The 24,832-nt window shown below is 44.3% G+C and overlaps 1 protein-coding gene across 2 annotated transcripts; it reads left to right on the forward strand.

Annotated features, from left to right (window-relative positions):
- The first annotated feature begins 163 nt into the window (after positions 1–163).
- On the forward strand, positions 164–24,781 carry LOC114688238 (EF-hand calcium-binding domain-containing protein 1-like). 2 transcript variants are annotated; one of them, XM_028862865.2, is made up of 6 exons: positions 164–1,757; positions 16,231–16,386; positions 17,611–17,715; positions 20,463–20,614; positions 22,387–22,491; positions 24,563–24,781. In XM_028862865.2, exons 2-6 carry the CDS (start codon positions 16,359–16,361, stop codon positions 24,617–24,619), a joined length of 447 nt encoding a protein of 148 aa, XP_028718698.2. In that variant the 5' UTR covers positions 164–1,757; positions 16,231–16,358; the 3' UTR covers positions 24,620–24,781. The 2 variants fall into 2 exon arrangements, with proteins under 2 accessions (XP_028718698.2, XP_037059417.1); XM_037203522.1 differs by having other exon boundaries at positions 164–1,706.
- Positions 24,782–24,832: the final 51 nt, after the last annotated feature.

Raw genomic sequence — 24,832 nt, forward strand, 5'->3', positions numbered from 1 at the left:
TCCTCAGATTTTTCTGCTTTAGGATGCATATATAAGGATATATACAATATCCCCCCCCCCCAAAAAAAAAATTTTCCAAGATTGATGTTCAAGCCTATTTGGTCAGTTGTCAGTCACTTTCCCGAGTGTTCGGGGCGGTTTAAGGCCTGGTCCAGATGGGACAGCTACGTCCTGCAGGAAGCGGCCGTTTGTTAGACTGGAGAAGGTGGGCAGTGGGTGATTTAGAAGAATGTTGAGTCTTTTTCAGACTCTGTTGTCTAGGACTCACCTTGGGGTTTGGTGACTCTAGCAGTCTCCCTACTAGATGTATAAAAAGGATGTTTATGGGGTGCTGCCCCTTACATTAATTCCATGGTTTTGATAATGTATAAGTTAATAACATACCTTCCTTCTTCCACCAGAACTGCCCTTTTTCTTTCTCGGGTGTCTTTACACGAGTTTTATAAACACGGCATGTCTCTTACAATGGCACTGTGGTAACTGCCAGAAAGTGACGACCGTCTGTAGAAACGTTGTCCTGATACCAACCTTGGCCTTCTTGGTCACTTTGGAGTCCTTTGGTTGTCCTTGGGTGTTCTAAGTACCCTAAGAGTGTCCAGATTTAATTTTGTCCAAAATAGAGACTTGTACCTTTCAAAAGTCAAGCTGTGCTGAGCCCTGTTCCTTCCTTCCTTGTCATTTCAGACAAGCCATGTAGTTGCCTCAGGAAAGACAAGAGGGAGTTGCTGTCTTCAGACTTAGCTGGGAGCTTGCACACCAGAAATTGGCCACATTGCAACTTGAAACCACTGGCATTCTTCAGTGTATTTGTAAGGGGAGGGGGGTGAAAAAAATCTTCTTTTCTCCCTCAGTTGTATCTGCGTTGTTATAGAAGTTGTTTTATATTTTATTAAAAACTTAGAGGGACTGGGGTATGTGTGCATATATCTCAAGGTGGCGCATGAAGGCTTGGGTTTAATCCTCAGGACCCCCCAAAAATCTTGTGTTCTAAATCATAAACATGGTTTGGGTATGGCCTCACCTGTTTATTTTCCCCTATGTGAAAATCCGCACCTAGACTAGAAGCCAGGTCCTCCTCTGTCTCAACCAAGATGCAATAGGACAGTGGACATTTTAGCCAGCTTAGCACAGCCACACCATGTTTTCTCACCGGCAGGTCTCAACTGGGAGCAAGAAAGTGGGTTTTCCATCTGAGAAGCTCATGTATGGGAGGCTGTGTGGGTCTCATGGGAAGGTGCTTGGTGACTTTTCAGGAGGTGGCAGCCTTTGAGGGAGCTATTTATAGCTCGGGAAATGACTGCAGTCTAAAGGAAGACTTTGTCATCTTTTTTAGTTACATGTTCAAATAGAAAAGTGCTTTTAATTTGCACTGAGGAACTATAAATGAAATACCATTTTACACGTTGTTAAATACTGAAATGGCTGCAGGTTTGTTTCAGACGTACACAACCTTAACAGCTTCCCTGAATATGTACTGAATGGCAGCAGCCACTTGTTTATCTTCCCGGCTGCTTGAGAACATTCCGTCTGGTTGCTAGGAAGTTGCCATGGCCACATTCTGTTTTGGAGTTACAGAGTTAGTTCTAGCTCGGGACACAAGCTTGGAAGTAGATTCTTTGGGAAAGCAGTGTGCTGAAACCACTCTCAAATGGAACAGAGGGCTCTGAAGAAACTGGTGGAGTCCATCAGTAAAACTGTCAAGAGCTGTGAGTACTGAGGTCTCCACCACCTCGACGCAGTCAGACTGGTGTTGGTTGGTGAGTTGGGTGGAGACTGCACACTGAGTGCTCTGTAACCATACACTACGAATCCAGTTCTAATATGTTTGGTTACTTAAATAAGAGCTGCACGTGCTGGCACATAGCTTTGATGTCAGCACTCAGGAGGCAGAAAGAAGCATGGTCTACATAAGAGTTCCAGGCCAGCCAGGGCTACATGTTGAGAGCCTATCTCAAAAAGGGTGGGGGAGTTGTGGTCGGGGCCCAAAGAGAAAGTACTGCCACCCAAGGTGGATACCCGAGTTCAGTCCCCGGGGCCCCGAGAACCGAACAGAACTAGAACAGCTGCCCTAGACCTGCATTCCACACATGATAGATTACAAGCAGATGAGCCGGTGAGCCCTTACCACGCACTTAGAAACAGTGAAGCCATCGGGTGTCCTGACACATCTGGGCATGTTGGGAGAGTGTCTTGAGAAAGTCAGAAATGCAGAAGAATAATCTGTTAACCAAGCATAGATTTTATTCTGTTGACAATAAGAATTTTTAATTACAAGCATTTACTTTGACCAGTTCCAGTGGTTTCTGGCACAAAACCTAGGGACTAATAGAAATACATCAGATGATTTTAGGCAGTGAGATGGATCAGTGGGTTAAAGCATTGGCCATGCAAGCCTGAGGCCTGAGTTTGAGTCCTGGAAACCATGATAGAAAGAGAACCAGTTCCCAAAAGTTCTCTGACCTCCCCACATGGATGTACACATACACAGTTATAAATAAAGATCACATATCATAACAAAATTTTTAGGGTGGGAGGGCAAGATGGCCCAATGGGTAAAGGAACTTGATGCTGGGAGATAACATGCCAGACTACCCGAGTTTGATTGCCAAAACCCATGTAAGGTGGGAGGGAAAAACTTACTCCACAAAGTTGTCCTGACCTCCTCTCGCACATTGTGGCATGTTTTTGTACCCACATACATGTCACCCCAAAAACCTTTTTAAATATAATTTTAGCCAGGCATATTGGTGAACACCTTTAATCCCAGCACTCCAGAGGCAGAGGCAGGTGGGTCTCTGAGCTCGAAGCCAGTCTGATCTACATAGAGAATTTCAGGCTAGCTGGAGCTACATAGTGAGACCCTGTCTCCCAAACAGCAGCCAGAGCAACAACAAAGTAATGGTGTGGTGCTTCCCGTGTTACAAGTGTTTGCCTGTAAACAATTTAACAGGTCAGTTTTGCCTATTTAATAGGTCAACCTTGCCCTGAAAATCGTGATGCACTCCTGAGAGTTTGCTTCTCAGACATAACTACAAATCATCCTGACCAGTGGTCATTTTCAGTCATTCAGGCATTGGTGTTAGTTTAACCTCAGCCAGTTAAATCACTTGCATCTTCCTTGGGACTTCAGGTGGATGGACATGGTGTGAACGTTTTTGTAAGCTTGGCTTAGCTTCCCCTGGCTATAGGCCCAAGCTGGCCTATGAAATATCCACATCCCTCAAGCACTTCTCCAGGTCTCCTTGGTCACCCTACTATCATTTAATTCCTAAATAATCCTTTAGAGTTTTATTAATTTAGCCAATAATGAGCCCAGTAAATACTGATTATTGCTTGCTTATATGTATGCACATGGCACACTGTGGGAGGCCAGCTCCCACCTTTTAAAGGTTTCCTATGGGGAGGAGAGAGGGGTAAGGAAATACTAGATAGGGCCAGGCGGTGATGGCACACGTCTTTAATCCTAGCTCTCGGGAGACAGGTACAGGTGGATCTTGGTGAGTTCAAGGCCAGCCTGGGCTACAGGGTGAGTTCCAGGAAAGGTGCTAAAACTATACAGAGAAACCCTTGTCTTGAAAAACCAAAAAATTAAAGAAAAAAGAAGAAAATACTAGATAGCAGAGATGAGAAAGACAGGAACACAGGATAGCTTCAGGAGGACCTTGGTCAATTCCCAACGGCCCCTTGTGCCTCTTCAAAAGGGCTTTTTATAACATGCCAAGGGGCAGGGCAAAAGACCCCCCCCCTAGATCAAAGCACACCACACAACCAAGTGTAGACCCTTCCAAGCACCTGGTAACCACGCCATAGTCAAATCATCCCCTTATGCAGCCCTGCTGGGTAAAGCAAGCTCAGATTCGTGGCCCCTGAGTAAGTTCTCACTAGGAAACCTCTGTGGGTCTCCACAGCACACACACACATTCACATACATGCAGGAGGTGTATGCTTGTGTGTGAGGGGGCAGAGGTTGATGAATGCTGGTGTCATGATTAATCTTTTGTTTCTGAGGGTTTTTTTTTTTTTCCATCACAGGCAATTTATTTTGTTCTATTCATTCACAGTTAATACAGAAAATACTTGGAAACATTTCCATATAATGTTTGACACAGAAATCATCAAATAGAAGTATACAATGTTGACAGGAGGCAGTACATTTATAATTTATAACCCCAAATGTATTTATAAATTAGAAATGGAAAGATCTACAAATGAAATTATGAAGGTTCCTCAAAGTCATTTAATCTGTCAGTTTCTCATTCATTTTTATGTCTTAATAATATTCTATTGTATGAATAAGCCACATTTTATTTCTCTCCAGTATTTGATAGCTATTTGAGTTGTTTTAACTTTTTTACTATTAGCAACACACTGCTGTAAACCTTCATGTACATGTTTCATAGGTGCACATTTTCAGTAGTTTGAGGTTATATTCCTAAGGGTAGAATTGTTGAGTAACAGAGTAACAATGTTTTGCATTTTGACCAACCACCAAACTGTTTTGCCAAAGTGGCACACCATTTTACAATCTCACCAAATCCTTGTTTTTAAGGCTCTGATTTTTGTACAAAAGCATTCAATCATTCTGTCAGACCAAACCAGGAAAAGTAAGCTATAGTTCAGAGCTGTTCTATTCCATTTACTATGCAAAGCCATTCTTGGCGTTTGCAACTCTCAGCCCTTTTGAGTATTCTTGCAGTGTTCACTTTTTCCTCCACCACTTTTTTTTTCTTCTCTTTTTCTGGTTAATTTCTATCTATTACAAATGTATAAAAAATCCTCCATCAACGCTGCTGATAGCAGCAAAACCTTGAGAAATATACCTTTGGTTTGCCTCAGAAAAGGAACATATATTGCACTGTAAAGTTTATAAAATTGGCGCAAAACATTGTGATAATGTTACAATACCAGTTTTAAGAGTTCAGTGACTAATGGGGAGCCGATGGGATACATGCAGAACTGTGAAAGCGATCTCACTTAGCCAGCTGTACACGTAGACTGTAAATCTACATTCAGATCATTTCTGAACTAACACTATCATCTCAGTTTATCTGTTGAGGTCAACCAGGAAACCCTAGAATATACCTTGATTTTTGCAAAAAAACAAAATAGGGGGAGGGGTTTCTTCAGCATTTCAGTCCACGAGTAACAGTATCCTAACAGGCAAAGTGTTCTCTCACTGTCAACATAGAATGAACTGCTGCTGGAGGTCAACTTGGGCTTTAATTTGCATTAGCACATATGCATAGTAGTCCAAGTTGTTGACCTCATGACTTTTAAAAGTAACTCTAAAAAAGTAAAATGGCCCTTCTTGGAAGACTAAAGAAAGACATCCAGCCACAGTTGTAAAAAGTCTCATCAAAACAATATACCCTTTTATGGATTACGCTTCAATTAAAAAAAAAAAGTAGCCCCAAATAAAAAGCAGCTCTGAAAAAGAAAATATAACTTAAGATATTTGAAGCCGGGTGGTGGTGGCGCACGCCTTTAATCCCAGCACTCGGGAGGCAGAGCCAGGCGGATCTCTGTGAGTTCGAGGCCAGCCTGGGCTACCAAGTGAGCTCCAGGAAAGGCGCAAAGCTACACAGAGAAACCCTGTCTCGAAAAACCAAAAAAAAAAAAAAAAAAAAAAAAAAAAAAAAAAAAAAAAAGATATTTGAAAAAAAACAAGGTGAATACAGGTTCAAAAGTAATTAAGATACATTTTCTTGAGGCTATCTAGAATTAGGCTTTAAAGAATTCTACCATTTCAAGTTTACCACTAGTTACTAGATACCTATTTACAAACAAGATGTTCACCTTTTTTGTTCCTTTATCAAGAGAAAAATCTACCTTCAGACTATGAGGGTGGTGATGGGGAGGGACTAGAAAACAAGATTCAAACAATCCCATGCAAATATCACATTTTTCAAATGGAAGAACTCCAAACTGCACTAGAAGTTCCAATCACTAAGACACTTTCCATTGAAATGATTTAAGTACAACTACATGGCACCAAGGTTTAGGCCTAATATAGGCCTGACAACCAAGTCCCTGTTCTCTGGAAGAAAAGCCTCAAAAGTCCCACTCAATTCCACATAACAATACTTCAAAGATCAATTAGGTTTTCCTTTCCTTAATAGTTTTGTTTTTGACTTCTAATCTTAAAGACTAGATTAAAACTTAGCTCATTTCCCAGAAGGCATTGCTTCCCTTTGCTCTATGAAAGAGGCCACCAAGACCTCTTCCTCAAAACCATCTAGCCACCAGCCTCCAGCCTGTGCTTGTGATGCATCTTTCTCAGCATCCTGAAAAGGAAATGTAGGTAAAATATGCTCATAAACATTAAAACTAGTTGTTAGAAAGACGTAACTAGCTTTATAATTTAAGTTTTAAAGCATAAATACTTGCAGCTTAATCTGCACTAACAATGATTGTCGAAGCCTAGAATTCAACATTTACAAATTCTCATTCACACACACAAAACACACTATTATCACACAACTTGTGTCTTGAGAGAATCTTCTGCTTTTTAAATCTTTGGCCTCCCAGTCAATCCCTAGTTCAACCAACTTTTCCGAGTTCTGGTAGTTACCTGGACCACTGAGGCATTGCCACAAGACTTCTTCTCTTTTGAAACATCCTTTTTCTCTAGATATTAGGATAGCTACACCAGCTTGTTTCTTCTGTGGTGTATGTTGGTGTGGGATTATCTATTGCTTGATTTTTCATGGATGTGTTTAGCTTCTTTGGGTTGAATTTTCTCTTCTAGTGCTTTCTGTAGGGCTGGGTTTGTAGACAGGTATTGATTAAATCTGGTTTTATCCTGGAATATTTTGTTTACTCCACCTATGGTGATTAAGAGTTTTGCTGGGTATAATAGTCTGGGTTGGCATCCGTGGTCTCTTAGTGTCTGCATGAGATTTGTCCATGATCTTCTAGCTTTCATAGTCTCTATTGAGTAGTCTGGTTTATTCTGATGGGTTTACCTTTATATGTTTGCCACACCAACTCCAGTGTCGTCCGTGTGACATGAACAATTATGTCAATAATAGCGGATGGGAGATACGTGTCCCACGGGACTAAGCTCCCTGGAGGTCCCTGGCAGAGTACCTGTGTTATGTCTCGTTCTCGAAGGAGACGTGCTTCAGAGATCATGAGCTCCCTGGGCTATGGGTTCTGTATAACTGCTTTTCTGATAATGTTCTAATTAATCTATAAAACACAGCCAAAATTAATGAATGCTTGGGTTGTGAACTGTGGAGGAAAGGGGAAGCTGGACATGGACCTTATTTAGATATAGCAGAATGAACTATTCCTTAAAGACCTCAAGCCTCAAGCCGCTAGATAATAGAAAGTATAATAGTTCAGGCACTTCTAGGGAATGAACACTCACCCACTAGGAATCCTTTAGGAATCCCAACTAAAGTGATTTATGGCAGAAAACATTATCTCATAGGAGGCAGATGGTGGGCCCCTCTGTTGAGGAAGTTCAGCATGGGAAACTTAAGGACTACAGCAGAACCCCTTCCCCTTACAGGTGTAAAAGTACAAGTGTCCATATTCCAGCAGGTAAAAAGGTTTTATATTAGAAGACATATATGGTAAAAAACTAAAGAAAGACTTAGGGAGGATCTGTAGCATCCAAATTGGCTAAATGGGTCATGAGAACCAGAAAAGTAAAAATGAATAATAAACTAGCGAGCGGCTGAGATAAAGATGAAGGACACAGCTGCAAGAAGCCTACACAAGTCTAGGAACTGTACTAAGTTTAAAAAAACACAGACTGCTCTTTGGGTCATAAAGTTCTTGTGAGTGAAGGGATATGTCTAGCGCCGATTAGTAACTGTGTGCTTGATGTTTTTTAAAGATGATGTAATTGAATTATTGCCAAGCTCTTGTTGTTCCTTGTATGACTTGATAGTTTTCTTTTCTGTATATAAACTACTGATTTGCAGAAGTAAAATTGCAGCAGATTCAAACCACTTTTGAGTGTGTTTGTTGTCTGTCTGTCAGTCGCCGAATCCTTGCCTTCCTGACTACCCAAGCCCTGATTCTCCTACGGTCATGGTACTCCCGGTGGGCTAGTCCGTGGCATATGTTACTTGGTCTTTTTCCTTTGTGGCTCTTAATATTTTTTCTTTGTTCTGTGTGTTTAGTGTTTTGATTATTATGTGGCGAGGGGACTTCTTTTTTGGATCCAGCCTATTCGGTGTTCTGTAAGCTTCTTGTATCTTCATAGGTATTTCTTTCTTTAGGTTAGGAAAGTTTTCTTCTATGATTTTGTTGAATATATTTTCTGTGCCTTTGAGTTGGTATTCTTCTCCTTCTTCTATCCCTATTATTCTTAGGTTTGGTCTTTTCATGGTGTCCCAAATTTCCTGGACGTTTTGTGTTACGACTTTTTTGTCTTTAGTGTTTTCTTTGACTGACGAATCTATTTTCTCTATCGTGTCTTCAGTGTCAGAGATTCTCTGTTCCATCTCTTGCAATCGGTTGGTTATGCTTGTTTCTGTAGTTCCTGTTCGTTTTGTCAGGATTTCTATTTCCAGCATTCCCTCAGCATGTGTTTTCTTTATTGTCTCAAATTCATTTTTCAGATCTTGGAATGTTTCTTTCATCTGTTTAATTGCTTTTTCTTGGCTTGATTTGATTTCTTCCCATTTTTTGTTCGTTTTTTCTTCCATTTCTTTAAGGGAGTTTTTTATTTCCTCTTTAATGGAGTTTTTCATTTCCTCTTTAAGGGAAGTTTTTATTTCCTCATTGAGGGAATGTTTTATTTCTTCTTTAAGGGCCTCTATCATCTTCTTAATGTCATTTTTAGGGTTGATCTCTTCTGTTTCTTCTGTCATGGTATGTTTAGGTCTTGCAGGTGTAGAATCACTAGGTTCTGATGTTGCCATATAGGTCTTTATGTTTTTGCCTGTATTTTTGCACTGGCGTCTACTCATCTTTTCCTCTGTGCGGTGCAGGTGGTGTCTGTGTCTGAGAGTGCCTCTCTTGTTCTAATTTTTAGTCTTGATTTAGTAGGGGTTCTTGGTTAAATTGGTGCTATTGGGCTGTTTCTTCAGGGACAGCTGATTTCAGTTGGTGAATTATATACTTATGATTCTGGTGATCTGGTTTGGTGACTGGGTAGCGCCTTCTTCTGTGTTCCCAGGTCACGTTTTGTTTATTTGTCAACTCCTCAGCTGATCTTGTTTCTTCAGACTTCAAACTGTAGGCATCTGAATCCTCTCCCAGATGGGTTTCAGCTGAGCAGGGTAGTCTCACCAACACCTCCAAGTTGTTGGGTTTCACAGGATCAGCAGTTGGGCCCTGGGTTGTCCCCAGATGGAGTGTCCAGACTCGCCCTGGTTCCGACCCACGGAGATAGCCTCTTCCCCAGGTGCTGGGGGTAGGGGCATCCCCGTTCCAAGCTGCGTCCGCCTCTCTCCATCCCCGGGCCTGTCCACCCCTGTGGCCCGCCGCCACAGGCCCACCTGTGTCCACTTGTCTCCGCTGCTGGGCCTTTATGTCCCTGTCAGCTGCCGCTGGGTCTGTCTGCCTCTGTGGGCGGCCAACGGGCCTGTATGTCTCTGCCGGCTCCCACCGCGGGCCTACCCACCTCTGCTTGTCGCCGCTGCCGGGCCCGTCCACCTCTGCGGGCCGCCACCGGGCCTGTATGTCTCTACCGGTTGCCGCTGGGCCTGTATGTCCCTGTCGGCCGCTGCCACCGGGCCCTTCCACCTCCGCGAGTCACCGACCTGCGTCCGCCTGTCTTCGCCGCGTGGCCTGTCTACTTCTGTGGGCCACCGCCCGGCCTGAATGTCTCTGTTGACCGCCGGTGCTGGGCCCGTCCACTTCCGTCTGCTTATCTCCGCCGCAGGGCCTGTCCACCTCTGTGGGCGGCCGCTGGGCCTGAATGTCTCTGCCAGCTGCCGCCGGGCCTAAAAGTCCCTGTCGGCCACTGCCACCGGACCCGTCTACCTCTGCGGGCCGCTGCCACAGGCCTACCTGCGTCTGCTTGTCTCCGCCATCTTGAATCTTCGGTTTGTTTGTTTTTTAAGATAATCTTAACTAAACCTGGAGCTCACCAGTTTGACGAGACCCTCTTGTCTGCTTCTCCATGCTGGGGGACAGTCACTTCTGCACCAGCTCTTTCCATGGATGCTAGGGATCCAAACTCAGGTCCTACTCGGCAACTGTTTTACCAACTGAGACGTCCCCCTTAGTCCAATGACTGCGCTTTAAAGTGAGCCTATTTAATAATGCAGAAAAGGAATTTTGTATGTATTTAAAATCTAAATTCCTCATCCTAATGAAATTATTTTAGATATGTCTGCTACCCATGTGTTTAATACCACGGTGACTTGAAAGCAGTTACACAGATAAAAATTTGTAATAATCAGCAAAGATAGTTTGAAAAGAGAAACAAATTGCTGCATTTCTTCATTTTTCAAAAATTTTGACATTGATTTTTCAATGGTTAAGCATAGCTGTGTCTTCAAGGCCCTACCCTGGTCTAACTAGTTGCCTCTTCTACACTTGGGTTATAAACAAATCCAGTGAGGTGAGAGGTGCTCAGACAGAGAACCAGGCCTCAGAGTCAGCCTTCTAAAGCCGCTGGTGCCTTTAGACAGTGACAGAGTTGGTACAGGTCGGCTTCAGAGTCTTTGCACAAGGATTATCATCATTCTCTTGACTGCCCTGCAGGTCGTCACAGGCAGCTCTGGTGGCCTTTTGCATCATGCTCTCATAGTGAGCATGGACACTTGGGTTTGCTGTAGGCTTCTTAGGAAAACTTGGGTTTTTATTTTTCATTGTGTACAACACTCTAGGCCCTTATGACAGAAGTTTCTTGGGCTTTCTTGGTTGAGTCCAGTGACTCTCAACCTCCCTAATGCAACGACACTTTAATACAGTTCCTCATGTGGTGACTGCCAACCATAAAATTACTTTTGTTGCTATTTCATAACGAATTTTGCTACTGTTATGAATCGTGATGTAAATAGTTTTGGAGATAGAGGTTTGCTGAAGAGGTCACAGGTTGAGAACTTCTTAGAGGGAGCCTTTAGAGTTTATGACGTCATGACTAAAGACCTCTTATGGTCAGCAGCCACCACCAAGTGACTCTCAGACCCTCATAAAGCTAGTGACCTCACAAAGGAAATTCTTTACAATATAACCGTTGCCATATTTTTTTTTTTTTAATTTTCCAGAGCTGAGGACCAAACCCAGGGCCTTGCACTTGCTAGGCAAGCTCTCTACCACTGAGCTAAATCCCAACCCCCTTCTTGCTATATTTTTTAGATCAATCTAGAAAGCTTTGTTTTCTACACTGAGTATAAATTGTCTATTAATTTTGAAATACTTTCTAGAGTTGCATTGTCCAAAAAGTAGCTATGTATGACCATCTATAGATGATTATATTTAAAATCCTATTTTCTTCATCGCACTAGCCACTTTTCAGGAGTCAATGCCTGCCTATGCATGATGGCTCCCAAATTGAACAGCACAGAGGACCTGTTGGAAGGTCTGTTGTGTATTGCACCACCAAAGACACAATTCTAATCCCTTTTCTAAATGTCTTATTCTAGGCACGGAGGCAGGGAATTACCTTTGAATACTGGCTTCATGGCTGTGCAAACTACATTCTCATAGAATTAACACATTGAATATTAATCTCATAACAGATCAACATCCTGTTGTCACTAAATTTGTGAAAAGGTGACTACATCATGGTACACTGGGCTCAGTCTGTCGTAGACTGCCTGTGTGTCTCTTACTTGAAGTATGATAGGAGATGGCAGAGTGGCGATAAAGTTTCCTAGGGTGCCTGCTCCATGTTGGCATGGCCCTGGGTTCAATCCCTAGCATCCCAAAGCTGGAAGTGGTCGCTCACACCTGTATTCCTAACACTTAAGGGGGTAGAGACAGGAGGGTCAGAAATTCAAGGTCATCGTTGGTGATATGAAGTTCATGGCATGTCTGAGCTACAAGAGATAAAAATTAAAATTTGAAAATAATAGATCTATACTATCAGAGATGTACTGCCACCTAGATGTAGTAGGTCTTTAGAGGAGGGACTGAATTCAAACTTTTCACTCCAATCTTACTTAGGTCAGGGCCTCGCTGGTGAGATGGGACTGCCCACATTTAGTGTGGTTCTTCCTGCCTCAGTTAACCCAAACCAGAAATTTCATTTATGTACTAGGTGATCTACATCCTACCACGTTGACGTGTAACTTTTTGGGGGAGACACATACAGTATAGACAGCATATACACAACAGACCAAAGAAACAATTCTACCCAAGGCTGGCTTGAATTTATTTACAGGAATATGGGGGAGGGATCTTACAGGAACATTGGTGACTCAAAGGCCCTATCTCACCAAAAAGCCCACCCTAGTATGGGTAATGACTGAAAAACCTACGTCCCCTAGTGCTTCTCCCAGAAGCCTTGCTATCTAACACAAATCTCAATGCGGGCGTGGGATGTTTCCCTGAGTTGTTGGTTAGAGAGGCCCCAGAACTCCAGGCCACTGTCATTGTTCTTATCTTCCTGCCAGCACCTGTTAAGACTTGCTGAAGATGCCGCACACTTTGGTCACAGGACTTGGAGACATCAGCTGCAATGGCTGGGTGCTTCCTTCCTGCCAGCTGGCTTTTACAGCGCCTTCTGGGGGAGGAAACTAACAGCTTACCTAGCCGCGAACACTAAGAGCTGCAGTAACAGCCGACAAGATGCGTCCTCTGGTGCAGTGGGGGCAAGGATGTTTGGGGGTAACCATTTCCTAATGGCAGTCGAGACCTGCTCTAGAGGACCAAGAGCTGTGGCAGGGAGATCATGGCAGCGAAGGGGGACCCACTGCTGTCGATTTGCTGAGTGGACATGCTCAAACTGCTTTCTAAACACTCAGGTGTGCATAGAATTGGTGCTGCTCTTGGTCTTCCTCAAGAAAGCTGTACTGCAATAGGCAGCAGCAGTTAACACAGAGATTGCTGGCGGGCCCAAGAGCTGAAATAAAGGCTGGTGGCCTGCTCGGCCCCAAATGGCTGCTCTATGCACCCCAGTCTAGGAACATTGCAGAAGAGGGGAGACAGAGGAGTAAAGACCTGGAGGATGGGGAGATGTGCTAGGAAAGGATGTCTTTCTTGACGTGACTCTGCTGTTGCACTATTGAACTCACTACACAAGACAAGCCTGAGCCCAGTCAACGTTTCATCATGGAAAGTGGAAGGCTCATGATCCCCCCCCCCCAGGGACTACTGGCAGTTAATGGTGGCTGAGGGAAGGGATGTCACTTTCTCAGTGACAGAGCCACTGGGAAGTTGCCCAGGCTCTCTGGAGGTAAACAACCTCCACACATGGCCATGCAAGTCACCTAATTAAACTCAGTGGGGCGCACACGGAAAATACAGTGGGAAGAGGCCTTGGGGGAGTTTTCAATGGGGGGATGAGAGGAATAGAAGGTGAAGACTAAAATTCGTCATGCACACGCATGAAACTGTCAACGAAGTTAAGAAAACGTTGCATCCCTGGAGCACAACTTGCCAGCAGCTCAGTCAGGGGCCCCTTCCCAGCACTTGTTACCACTTCCAGAACCCGGAAGAGCTTTAAAAGCCCAAGTTTCAGGAGCTTCCTCAGACTTCAACTTCCTGAACCTTGCCAGTTTCCTTTCCTTTGTTGGTCTGGATGAACCTCCCTCCAGGATGGAAAGGTTTGAGTCGGGAAATGGCATCATTACACTTGGTATTGTCCTTCAACCATAGGGCCTCGTTTTCACTGTATGCTGTTAGCGGAAACGGTCGCAAAAATCTCACTGCATCGTTTGGTTTGTCTGAGACAGGGTGTTATTGTGTAGCTGTAGCAGGCCTGGAAATCACTGTGTAGCCCAGGCTGGCCTTGAATTAGAGATCCACCTGCCTCTGTCTCCAGAGTGCTGGGACAAAGAGCGTGTGCCACCACCACACCAGTCAAATGCCACCAGCTTTAAAGGGAGGCTACTTAGATCTCATTTCTCTACTGAAAATCAAAGTCACATCGATAGAGGCAATAGCGCATGCCTGTAACACCAGGGCTTGGGAAACAGTCAGCAGATCAAGAGTTTCAGGCTAGCCTGGGTTGCGTTGTGAGACCTTGTCTCAATATAAGTAAATCAATAAATTAATTAATTAAAAAAAGATGGTTTTCCATTAAAAAATAACTGCACGAATGTATTGTGAAAGTGGGTAAAAACTTAAGTACAGGTCTGGTTATCAGCCAGAATTGTTTGGTAAGTTGTGTATTGTCTGTAAGATCTGCCAGCATGTGAGGTCCATGATGCGTGCTCCCACCAGGGACCATGTGGTGTCTGCAGTCCATGTTGCAGCTGGAGGCTGTGTTCATGTCTGTAGTCCTTGCCGCCACTGGGCACCATGTTGAGGTCTTTGGTCTGTGCGGCCTGAACCCGTGTCTATGGTCCATGCTGTCCCCAGGAACCATGTGGACGTCCATGATCCAGGCTGCTGCCGGCTCCTATGGGCAAGGAAGTATTTTGCAATGGTATTGGCTGATTAGGGCAGCCTCACAGTTGAGAATGAGAGACAGTGGAGGGTTCTGGGAACCTCCCCCTCCAAAAAGCAAACCATCTAGACAAGAAGCCATTGAAGAGAACCCTTAAAAATTATGACAGGGATGCTGAAGTATAACTCTTCACAGTTGATGGCTTCTGGTGGGGGTGGGGGGAAGGACCCAGCCTTCTTTAAGGGGCTGGCCACTGGGAGTTTGACCATGCCCCAGTGAGTATACTGGACTTGGTTATTATTTTTTCTTCTTTTGGGGGGCGGATAATGGTGGGAGGTGGACTTGGAAGGACTGGAAAGCAAGTGTGATGGGGTGCATTGTGTGAAATTTCCAAATAATCAATAAAAATATGTCAGAAAAAATAAACATTTCTGATTCAAAAATAAATCTGCCAACATGCCCCATGGACCTCTCTTTGCTCTCAGAACTCAAACCCGAGTCTTCCAGCTGCCTCCGGGTGAGTGCCTGCTCCTTTGGGAGACTCCACTCCAATGACACCCCCACTTTTAATGTTTTATCGCGCAGCACCTTCCCTAGCTCACAGCCCCTTCCTTTGGTTTGTGATGTACGATACTTTCGTGTACTAGCACTTCACAGCTGGTTAAGGAGGAGCTGGTGACCACACATGCTAGGCAAGCCTTCCTCCACGGAGCCATACCACAGCCCCTCGTGTATCTCCTGGCAAGCCTGCAACAGCCTTGAGGGCGGGAGCCAAGTCTGTGTCCGCTCCCTGGTTCCGGGTGTCCCCTAAGACGTAGACAGATCCGATTTCAGAGCTGCACTGCCATAGTACGACATTCTATGAAGGAGAAAGAGATCTTAACTTGGTCTACAAAATACATGTTATTAGGCTACCAGTCACTACCCTAAGAACTACTGCCTTCTACACACAGACCCCACATGTTGTAAATTGGGTATTTACAAAGACAGTTATTTCTCCCCACCTTCCTTCACAAACAAGAGGAAAGGATCAAGAAAAAAAAAACAAAAGGAAAACAAAATGACGTGGCGACCAGCTGCCTCTCCCCATTTCTGTTCTCTCAAGTAGCTGTTGAGTCACAGAATTCGACATTCAAGGGACTGCAGAATCTGAGATCACCCCGACAACCCAGCTGTTACTAGAGAAGGCACCGAGGAGTTGTTAAGTCTTAGGAGTTTAGGGTAAGAAATAGAAACGGGGGCTAGAGAGACGTTTCCATGTTGAGAGCACTTGGGGCTCTTGCAGAAGGCCCAGGCTCGGTTCCCAGGGGGGCTCACAACCAGCTACAACTCCAGCTCCCGAGAATCCGATGCCCTGTTCTAGCCTCAAGGGTACTGCACACGTGGTACAAATATACGTGTCAGGAAGACACCCATATATGTATACATAAAACCAAAATAAAGAAATCTCAGTAAAGAAATGGAAACAATCTAGGTGCTTTAGGTCTTATGCCCACCCCCAGGGCGAATGCCGGGTTTCCGTCCTGACCACACCAGTCACCTGTGCATGCCTAAACACTAAGTCTGGAACGAGAGCCCCATGTGTGATTACCCCAAATTTCCATTGTGAAGCCTGCAGATCTGGTAGAAGCAAAACACTACAAATTACTCAGTAACAAATTCCCATCAATATATGGCCATCTGGCATCATAAGAACTAAACAGCTGTGATTGTATTGAATAACTCGGTGATTAATGCTATATCTTATCTATCTTCTCATTTGACAGTCAAGAAAAGTGAAATTGAATGTCTCATACGCCTTTTCTATAGCTTTGTGGAAAAACCCAGTGGAAAGCTTGTTAACGCCAGGCTGGACTGCAACACGTTTCGAGGGATCCTGCACAACGTATTCGGAATGACCGATGACATGATAATGAACAGGGGTAAGGAGTCACAGTAAACCGAAATGTACCAACCCAAACTGAACCCACCTGAGTGTCCTTTTCACCAGACTGGACCTGGTCTCAGTGCCCAACTAGAAAGGGACAGTTCTGGTAGGAGAATGCTGCAAACACATACCCAGAGGGACGGGAGGGTGGTTTTTAACACCAACCCATCAGAATGCTGTGCCTCAGAGCAGGGACGTTTTGAGAAATCATTACCACTGAACTACAGAGCCTAGCGGTATTTTTTTTTTTTTTAAGGATAAACAACCAAGAGCTTTTAACCATGAAAGTACACACCACAGATGTAAATCATGAAAGTCCATGCCACCAATGTGTAAATCATTTTTGGCTTTTTTTTTCTTCATAGAAATGTGTGAATACAAAAGATGGTGACTTGTCATATTGGAAATATTTAAAGTCACATGTCTAAAACAGGATAGTGATTGGTATGTCCAGTTAAATTCTATAGTAAATCATTAAACTATACATTTGGTAAGATATGACACACACATATCTGTGAAAAGATCACTACAAAAAAAATCATCAATACACCTTCATCTCCAAAGAACAAGTAACATTTGAATGTTTTTCTATAGATAATAAAGTTTCATTGGGAACTAAAAATTGGACTGGCAAGACAGATCTGTGGGCAAAGGTACTTGCTCGAGTCTGACTTGCTGAGCTGTGAACCCTAGAACCAACCTGAAATAGAAGAGAGTCAGTGCCACAAGGCTTTGACCTACACACAGAGCCATGGTACATGTTCGCGCGCGCGCGCACACACACACACACACACACACACACACACACACACACACGCACGCACACACACCCCAAACGATAACTACATAAGAACTTAAAAATGTTTAACATTAGTAATTTACTTTGAGACATTGTAGAAACTCTACAACAGGGTTTTCACCACTTTTTACTTTTGATTATTAAAATTATGTCATTAATTAGCTCCATGGCTTTCTTGGCTCTAGCAACCACATAAACCACCACAAATGAAGATCATTATTGCTCATTGTGTGGAATGACTCTTCTGCTTTAGAAATAAAGGGGGAAAGCCCACATTTCCAATAATTTTGATTCTTTCGAAAGGAAACACCCAAACGGTCCCCCCTCAATTTGTAAGAAAAGGTTTTCTATCTAAACCCGGAGGGGGTGGGAGTGGGTATAAAACAATTACAATATGCTCACACATTTCTTCCTTTGTAGTGTTCTTTGTATTTGACAAAGACAGTGACAACTATGTAAGTGTGCAAGAGTGGGTGAAGGGACTGTCGGTGTTTCTCCGGGGGACTTTCGAAGAAAAGATGAAATGTAAGAAGCCATCGCTGGCTCAGTGCTGTGCCCATCGATTCTGTTTAGTGTGCTGGTGTACCGACAGGTGGAGCTGTCACCCCCAGAGGGACAGGAGTGCTTATTCTGAAGCTCACTAGAGGGACCACAGCGGGGAACATCCAGCTTTACCCAAATTGCACGTTCTAATGTGGCAGCAATTTCATGAAGTTTCCATAATAACAAACAGCAAAGTCATAAATCAAAATGGGTGGCAGCGTTTGGTAGGTGGCCACCGCGTGGAGGGGACCTGTTACAGGCCTCACGGATGACTTTCTTAGCTTCTGGGCTGGTGGGAACATTCCAAAGGATTTCCCAAATACACAAGGATGTTAGATCCGAGGTGGCAAATAATTAGGCTCTAGACCCCAAACTTACTAGAGTTCTCATTGTAGAAGGAGTTTCTTCCAGGAATGTTTGTTCACAAGTGAACGCTTATATAATCACAACGATGAAATCAGTGTTCTCTAAAACACCCTTGTAAAAGTGCCTCACAACATATCAAACAGAAATAAAGGGCCAGCAAGGCAGGTCCTCAGGGAAGCGTGCTTGCCACCAAATCCGTCAACCTGTGTAAAATCCCAGAACGCACATGGTAGGAGAACCAATTCCTGAGAGTTGTCCGCTGACCTCCATGAGCATCAATCCATGCATGCATACCTAAGAGTAAAAGATGAGAAAAAGCCCACAAGATGAATTGGGGGACCCAGTTGTGAGCCATCGCCTCTACTGAGTCTGTAATGCTCAGGTGTCACTAGGGTGGTGTTTGGCTTACAGCCCAGGTTGAGAACAGCCACTAAGGGTCCGCTGACAAAGCGAAGGTGTCTGATCTTGTCTGGGCTCAGCAGGACAAAGGCCTTGACGCAGGGTTGAGCCTGTGTTACTGCGCTCCATGACAAGAGTGTGAGGATGAAGCCCAACACACCAGAACAGCCCAGACAGCAACATCCCTCTGGTCTTCAAGACTGAGGAAAGTGAGGAAGGCCAAAGGCCATTCAAGCCCAATGGGGGTGTTCTAAATAGAAGGAACGCAGGGCACTGGGGAGCTTGTCCTGAGCATAGCTCTGCACAGCAATAACTCTGGTCTGCGATCCCCCACCCCAGGGGGATGTCCATTTCCTATGTTTTACTCCTGCTGATAGGATTCCTGGGAAACAGGATAAAAACCATTTTAGACACCAGTTTTCAGAGAAACAAACTGCTTAACATATCCATTTTTGCTTTTAAGAAAAGACTGCAGAGTTCTTTGTAGTTGAGTAGATCTGCATATCTTTTTGCTCTTTCTCTTGAATTTTGATTTGGGACATAGAAAAAGATGCCTGGAAGATAAAGGGAATAGGAGTTTTCCTTATTTCCCAGAGACGCAAGTTTGATTCCTAGCACCCACACTGGGTGGCTCACAACTGTCTGTAATCTGTCTAGCTCCAGGGGATTCAATACCCTCTTCTGGCCTCTGCAGGCACCTCCACGTACGGGGCATACACTCACATCGACACACACACACACATTTTCTAGTAAAAATATCTCTAAGCGAGCCAGGCGGCGGTGGCGCACGCCTTTAATCCCAGCACTCAGGAGGCAGAGGCAGGCGGATCTCTGTGAGTTCGAGGTCAGCCTGGTTTACAGAGCGAGATCTAGAGGCACCAAAACTACACAGGGAAACCCTGTCTTGAAACCCCACCCCCCCGAAAAAACCCTCTAAGCTAAAGGCACACTAACATTTTGCAGCAGTGTTTGGAATAACAAACTTCTCTGACATTTACTATTTCGTGAGGTCACGTGTGTAGTTCCCACTCCGCAGTGTCCGGGGGTGCCGTGCTGTGCTGGGGGCTGAATCCAGAGCCTCACACATTTTAAAGCAAGCACTCTAAGCCATCTCCCGCTCCGCCCACCTCCTCCACCCTTACAGGGTTCTTCCACAGTCTCACTGAGAAGTGGAAAGCTGTGTCACGGACGTCATCCCTTGTGGGAACACTAATCGCTGGTGATTAAACAGATTCACACTGAAGACGATGTGTCTTTTCTAATCCCACTTCCTAAAATGCTTCTTACACATTTTAGGAGGAGCTCATTTGGGGAGCGCTATTTTCTACATAGGCTTGTTCCCAAACTTTGTGTGTTATGCTGTGGACTGGAGAAATTTAACGGCCACCCAACTCATCTGACACTCAAGTTTATTCCTGGTTTTTGGCAAAACATTTAGCTACACTAACTCCAGGAAAGCTATTTCACTGATACATTCCCAGGACATTAATAATCTGAGATGGACGGCATGGAAGTTCCTCTCCAGAGAGAGGCTTGAAGATAAGGCAGACAGGCAAACCCCAAGGATATGACTGCATTCACTATCTAAACGTACTGGGAGTGGGGAGTCCTTTTCCAAGAATGCAGTAAAGTGTGTGCTTTATTTTTATAGTCTATATGCAGAACACACACACACTTATGCAAATACACATATGTAAGCATACAAACAAGTCAGTTAAAAATTCTACCTCATTTATTGCAGCTTGGTACATTTCCAAACCCCAAATCCAGGAACTACGAGCTCCTCTTTTAGCTCCCAAGGGGTATTTAATCCTGTGGAAAGAAATTTAACAAGAAGCACTTTTTTATAAAACCTCTGCCATATAGTGGATCAGATCAGTAATTGTGTATTTATCACTAATTATCTTATGCTGAACTAATGGCATTTTATTGGTTCAATTTTTTTATTCCTATGCTTTATAAAGTCTGTTTTGAAGTCTATTATTTAACTGGAGACGGTTATATTTCCCGGGAGAAGATTTTTGACATGCTGAAGAACAGTCTCTCCCAGCAGTCCCCTGAAGAAGACAATGATGAAGGAATAAGGGAGCTGGTGGAGATAAGCCTGAAGAAAATGGTAAGCATGGCCTTGGCGTGCACCGCACTCAAGCGGTAGCTGCTGCACAAGGCTGTGAACGAGCAGCAGCTGCCTCTCCTCCACCACGAGTCGCTTTCCCACGGGCAGTTCTCACTTCCTTTCTGCTCTACCCTCCGCCTAGAACAATGCCTCACTGAAAACAGGTGCTCAGTACATAGGGGATGTTCAGTGACTAGAGAGGCATTATGTAAACTAAATGCTATTTAATTGTTTTAAAATAGTACTATCAGTAAAACCTTATTAATTGGGAGGAGGCTAGAGTCAATAGATGTAAAATTTGTGCTTTTTGTCTTCATGATCTTCCTCTTTCAATTTATCTCAACACTCATTTCAGCAAAATAACAATAAAAATATTTGACCCTTATAGAGTGCTTACTACATAGCAGGCCTTTCAGGGCCCTCTATACTATTCATTCATTTTATCCTTAGAACTATTGTTTCCATTTTGCAGATGAGAAAAACTGAAGCAGATTAAAGCAATAAAGCTTCACAGTAGTGGCTCTTTATTACAAGAATATTGATGTCCATTCTTTTCTTACAAGGACCCGGAACTGTTTGTGAATCCAGGGCATCCCCAGCAAACTCACTGCTATCACTGAGGCTCAGAGAAGAGCGAGCTAGGCATGGTGTTGCACACCTGCAATCTAGCACTTGGATGTCTGAAGGATTGCAAGTTCAAGACCAGCCAGGGCCACACTCTGAGACTGTCTCTGTCTCTCTCATACACACACACAAACACACACACGGTGAGGGAGAGGTGAGATGGACACAGAGGGAGAGAAAAAGAGAGACAGACAGAGAGACAGAGACAGAGAGGGAGAGAGAGACAGAGACAGAGACAGAAAGAGAGGGACAGAGAGACAGAGATGGGAGAAAGATGGGAAACAGAGAACAGGAAGGCCAGGAACACCTACAGACTATGCTCTTGTAGAAATACTAGCTGCTGCTGCTCAGGCTGAGTGCAGATGCTTTCTTTAGTTACAAGATGTCCCCAAATTCCTATCTGGAAAGGAAATTTTTATGGAATATTTCTTTTTCTGATGGCCACTCACATTTTCCTCTAGATTGGATTCTGAAGTTATGCACAAAAATGAAGTCAGGGACATCTCATCCAACTCCATCTGACGCAGTCCCCATGCCCTGGATTCTGCACAACACACGTAATCTCTCATAAGCCTTGTCCAGAACACTCTGCTGACTTACACCCGTTTTCTACTGTGACTCAGGTGGACACAACTCTGCAGGCTCCCCACACCTCCCTACTTACCCAGCTCTCAACCCTCTAATATTCTAGCAGGAGTCTGCAGCCTCCATTCCAGGAATCTAACCCAGCCTGGACAGCCACCATGATAACTCCAGGGGCCTTGTCCTTCATGGCTGTCATTTCTACCTGATGAGCTCCCAAATAAAGCCTTTTGAGGATAAAATTGTGCCAAAAAAAAAAAAAAAAATCTGAGCCACATTATACTTATTTAATTGCAAAAGGGGCAGTAGGTTAATATAGTTCTCCCAAAGTTTTGCATTATTCCTCAATTCCAGCGTATGTTATTGACAGGGCTGCATTGTGTAGAGCAAAGACGACTCAGGTTAGAAGAATCAACCAGTGACTTCTATTAATAAATACCCAGGGATCTGTGTCAATGTCTTCCGCAGTATGAACTTCTAGTTTTGCTTGGCAGTCTACACAGCCAGTTTTCTATGGCAAAATTAAAGACTTTTATCATTTCTCATGGAATCACTTTTCTCTCTAGGATCATGACAATGATGGCAAGATCTCTTTTGCAGACTTTGAAAAAGCAGTGAGAAAAGACAGGCTTTTGTTGGAGGCGTTTGGACCATGCCTCCCAGATGCAAAGGTAGTCACACCGTTGTGGTGGATGAGGGAAAAATTTCATTAAAATTATATAATGTGTGTGTGTGTGTGTGTGTGTGTGTGTGTGTGTGTGTGTAGGGTACACATGCCATGTGCTGGCTAGTTTTATGTCAGCTTGACACAAGCTAGAGTCATCTGAAAGGAGGGAACCTCAGTTGAGAAAATGCCTGCATAAAATCCAGCTGCAGGGCATTTTCTTCATTAGTGATTGATGGGGGAGGCCCCAGCCCATGGTGGGTAGTGCCATCTCTGGGCTGGTGGTTCTGGGTTCTATAAGAAAGCAGAGGCAGACCCAGGAGAACTCTCTGTGAGTTCGAGGCCAGCCTGGGCTACAGAGTGAGTTCCAGGAAAGGCGCAAAGCTACACAGAGAAACCCTGTCTCGAAAAAAAAGAAAGTAGGCTGGGCAAGCTCCTGCCTCCAGGCTCCTGCTTTGAGTTCCTGTCCTGACTTCCTCCAATGGTAGCCTACAAGTGGACTACAGTTGAGGCAGAAGCCAAATAAACCCTTCCTCCCCAACTTGCTTTTGATCATGGTGTTTCATCATAACCATAGTAACCCAATCTAGGACACCGCCTGTGTGGAGGTCAGAAGTCAGTTTGTAGGAGCCTGTTCTCTCCTGCCGCCATGTGGGTCCCAGAGAACTGAACTCAGGTAGTCGGGTTTCTAAGCAAGTGCCTTTACACAGTGAGCCATCTTGCTGGCCCAATGAAGGGAAAAACGTAAAGGACTAGAAAATAATACACGCTAGCCTCTCACTGTGTAGCTTCAGCCCATTGCCAAATTGCAGACAATCATAAAGTCATCAGCTCATTCCAGTTTGGGGCTAAAGACGGCTTTACTATTTCAATAATTATAGTTAGCAGACTTGACTTAGCCTGCTACCTCTTGGCCACACAAAGAAGGAATATGCATGTACCATGTCAAGCAGGGAAAAAGAAAAAGAAAGGTGTCTTCACACATACACGTGCATGTGTATGTACACACACACACACACACACACACACACACACACACACACACACACGGGCACACACACGGGCACAGAGGGAGAGAGAGAGAGACTGGTGTTTGAACACAGCGTGTAACAAAATGGACAGGCTGGGGAGACCATTCAGGACGGAGCAGTCAGCAGCCAGCAGTGTGCTCCTGTGACCTCTACTGCTGGGCACTCAGGAGGAGGCCGCCTGTCACCTCCTCTTTCTCCTTCCCTGCTTGCCATGGCACATTCCTTTCTTCTCAAGACCACTGCTGTGTATGTTGGTGAAGATGGATAATCAAACATTCTTTTCACACTCACAAAACAGATCAGGAATGCACTTACGACAGAGAACCACATAACAGCTTCTCCCATGAAGGCCCTAAGAGAAGTTTCTGGATTGCTACACCCTGCACACATGGAAAATGATCTTAACCATTTAGCAGGACGGTCCAATCTCCAACCCCTCATCTGTGGCAGTGCAAGCCACTGCACTTAACAACCCCGTTCCTCCTCCCGTCACTGTCACACACTGTACCCCGAGGAAGGGCGCAGCGCCCGCTTACATCTGAGCAGCCTGATCCCAGAGCGTTTCTTCTTTCCAGCTCAGTGCTCAGCTAACAGACCTTCTACCTGAGACTTCAGCACAGCCATCTATGTAACCACCTAGGCCCTTGTTGGCAGTTCCCGTGGCATCATCGGGCACTGAAAAGCCACCCTGGCAGAGCTGACTACACCATGGCTACTGAAGTCGACCTTATTCTTAGGACACGGCCAGAAAACCCCACTGAAGAAGGCCCTAGGGACCAGCACCGACATGCGTACAGCACACGGTGCAGGACGGGCCTCCTCAGTCTATTCTTCCCAGAAAAGAAGATGGAAACAGTACAAATTACATGGTCCATTGACAGAAGAAGAGCACACATGTGCTGCCAGGGTAGAAATCGAGAACGGCCAACACTGATTAGTCTTTAGATTGCCATAGTTCATGTAAGTTTTTCTTAGAAGTTACAATAGCATGTACATCTCTAATACCAACTTTGTTCTAATGTTTTATTGGCATGTTTCCCTTTACAGAACTGCCTTCATTTTGAAGCCCTGGTATTCAGAAACAAACCACCTGCTACTTTTTGAACACCAATTGCTCAAAAACCTGAATTAAAGTCAGATCTTGACTGTCCTTATTTGCATCTAGTTTTGTATTTGTTTCAAGCAATTTAAATATTGTAATATAAGAACTAATACAGTATGAAAAGAACTGTTTCTGCCACATTGAGAGTAGATCCAAAAAAAAAAGAGAAACATTTGCAAACAGTTTAAAAGAAATACAAGGGGCTGGAGAGATGG

This window comes from Peromyscus leucopus, chromosome 3 (assembly GCF_004664715.2).
Source record: "Peromyscus leucopus breed LL Stock chromosome 3, UCI_PerLeu_2.1, whole genome shotgun sequence".
NCBI lineage: Eukaryota > Metazoa > Chordata > Mammalia > Rodentia > Cricetidae > Peromyscus > Peromyscus leucopus.

Coding starts and splice junctions, on each gene's coding strand:
- LOC114688238 (XM_037203522.1), top strand. CDS start 1,649: ATGGAACAGAGGGCTCTGAAGAAACTGGTGGAGTCCATCAGTAAAACT. Junction 16,387..17,610: donor TGACATGATAATGAACAGGG/GTAAGGAGTCAC, acceptor CTTCCTTTGTAG/TGTTCTTTGTATTTGACAAA. Junction 22,492..24,562: donor CATGCCTCCCAGATGCAAAG/GTAGTCACACCG, acceptor TTCCCTTTACAG/AACTGCCTTCATTTTGAAGC.